The sequence below is a fragment of the Macrobrachium rosenbergii genome, chromosome 15 (genome assembly GCF_040412425.1).
Source record: "Macrobrachium rosenbergii isolate ZJJX-2024 chromosome 15, ASM4041242v1, whole genome shotgun sequence".
In the NCBI taxonomy this organism is placed as follows: Eukaryota; Metazoa; Arthropoda; class Malacostraca; order Decapoda; family Palaemonidae; genus Macrobrachium; species Macrobrachium rosenbergii.
The window spans coordinates 7,033,906-7,036,064 of NC_089755.1; the positions used below are offsets into that span (position 1 = coordinate 7,033,906).

At 37.7% G+C, this 2,159-nt stretch overlaps 1 protein-coding gene across 1 annotated transcript; it reads left to right on the forward strand.

The window, feature by feature from the left end:
- The first annotated feature begins 819 nt into the window (after positions 1-819).
- On the forward strand, positions 820-1,209 carry LOC136846223 (uncharacterized). The gene has a single exon (XM_067117024.1). The coding sequence runs from the start codon at positions 820-822 to the stop codon at positions 1,207-1,209; it is 390 nt and encodes a 129-aa protein (XP_066973125.1).
- The last annotated feature ends 950 nt before the right edge of the window (positions 1,210-2,159 follow it).

Below are 2,159 nucleotides of genomic sequence, written 5' to 3' on the forward strand. Positions count from 1 at the left end.
TAACATTATATTTATTTATTTATATATACACATACATATATTATGTATCTATATTATATGTATATATATATAATATATTTATATACACATACATATATTATGTATATATATATATATATATATATATATATATATATATATATATATATATATATATATATATATATATATATATATATATATATATATATATATATATATATATATATATATATATATATAATCATTAAGAAACGTAAACTTGACTGCCATACCTGTTAGAATTTGGGATATATATAATCATTAAGGAAACGTAAACTTGACTGCCATACCTGTTAGAATTTGATATATTTCCCAGAACTTTTATGCAGGGAACTACTGAGGCGTAACACCTGAGCTAATGAGTTAATTAGTGAGCTTAATTAAAGACAGAATTTGATCTACTGACTTTAGAGAATCACTCGTGTATATATTACCACTCTTTATCGAGTTGTCATTACTACGTACTTATTAAAAAGTTTCACTTGACGTTATTCGTGTGAGAGAATCTTTTCTGTATTTTCTCAGTTTTACGATCCAAGAATTCTCTTCTCCTTCGCTCACGGTGTTATTTCTCTAATCTGGTTATCAATAATCCTTATGGGATTCAACTTATTCACATGATATTCTCCCATACACTCCCCCAACTACTCCAAACCACTCCCTAACTTCTCCCATCCACTCACCCAACTTCTCCTCTACTCACAACCACTCCCTAACTTTCTCCCATCCACTGACCCAACTTCTCCCAACCACTCCCCAACTTCTCCCAACCACTCCCCAGCTACTCCCAACCACCCCATGCTACTCCCAACCACTCTCCCCCATCTGCCCAACTTCTCCCACTCCCAACCACTCCCAAACCCACTCCCATCTACCCAACCACTCTCCCAACTTCTCCCATCACTTGCCCAACTTCTCCCAGCCACTCCCCCAACTACTCCCACCCATTCCCATACTGCTCCCATCCACTCCATACCCAACTTCCTCCCCAACCACTCTCCCAACTTTTACAATCCACTTCTCCCAACCACTTGCCCAACTACTCCCATCCACTTCCATACTACTCCTAACCACTTCCCAACTTCTCCAACCACTCTCCCAGACTTCTCCCATCCACTCACCCAACTTCTCCCAACCACTTGCCCAACTACTCCCATCCACTCCCATACTACTCCCAACCACTCCTAACAACTCTCTCCCAACTCCTCTATCCATTCACCCAACTTCTCCCAACCACCCCCAATTACTCCCATCCACTCCCCAACTACTCCCAACCAGTCCCAACTTCTCCCAAAATCCATCTCCCAGCTTCTCCACTCCCTCACCCAACTTCTCTTAACAACTCTCCCAACTACTCCCATCCACTCCTATACTACTCCCAACCACTCCCTCAACTACTCCCATCTACTCCTTCTTACTCCCACCCCACTCCCAACTACTCCCAACCACCACTCCCCAACTACTCCCATCCACTCCCCAACTACTCCCAACTACTCCCATCCAACCAACTCCCCAACCAACTTCTCCCATCCAATCTTTGTTTGAGAGAACAATTTCCTTGCAGGTGTAATAGAAAATAATAAACAAGCTTTGCGTGACAACATTCAATAAATTCAAAATAATAATAATAATAATAATAATAATAATAATAATAATAATAATAATAATAATAATAATAATAATAATAATAATAACAACAACAAAAGACTTATTTCTTGACCCTTTCTGAAGAGTTGATAGAACTTAACTTACTCTTACTAAAAAAAATATGATGCTATACAAAATTCTCAGGGGAAAGTTTCCATAATAAAAGTTGGTAAGAAAAATGTCCAGTTTCACCAACCGAAATCTTGGAAAGACTTCGGAGGGAAATGACGAACTTTATTTCACCTTCTGGAGAAAAAGCTCCTCGAGTTGGAGCTCCAGGATGAGGGGGGGAGGGAGGGGGGAGCTGTTATATATAATATCGTAGTGGACTTAAGCTTTCTCTATTTCTTTACTTTTTTTTTTAGATTTTTGAATGTTCAGAGGAGATGGTCGAGATTTTTAATTCCAAGTAATTTTTTTTAGAATGTGGAGCTTTCATAGACATATAAATAAACAAATAAATATAAAATAGATGAATTTAATATCATCCT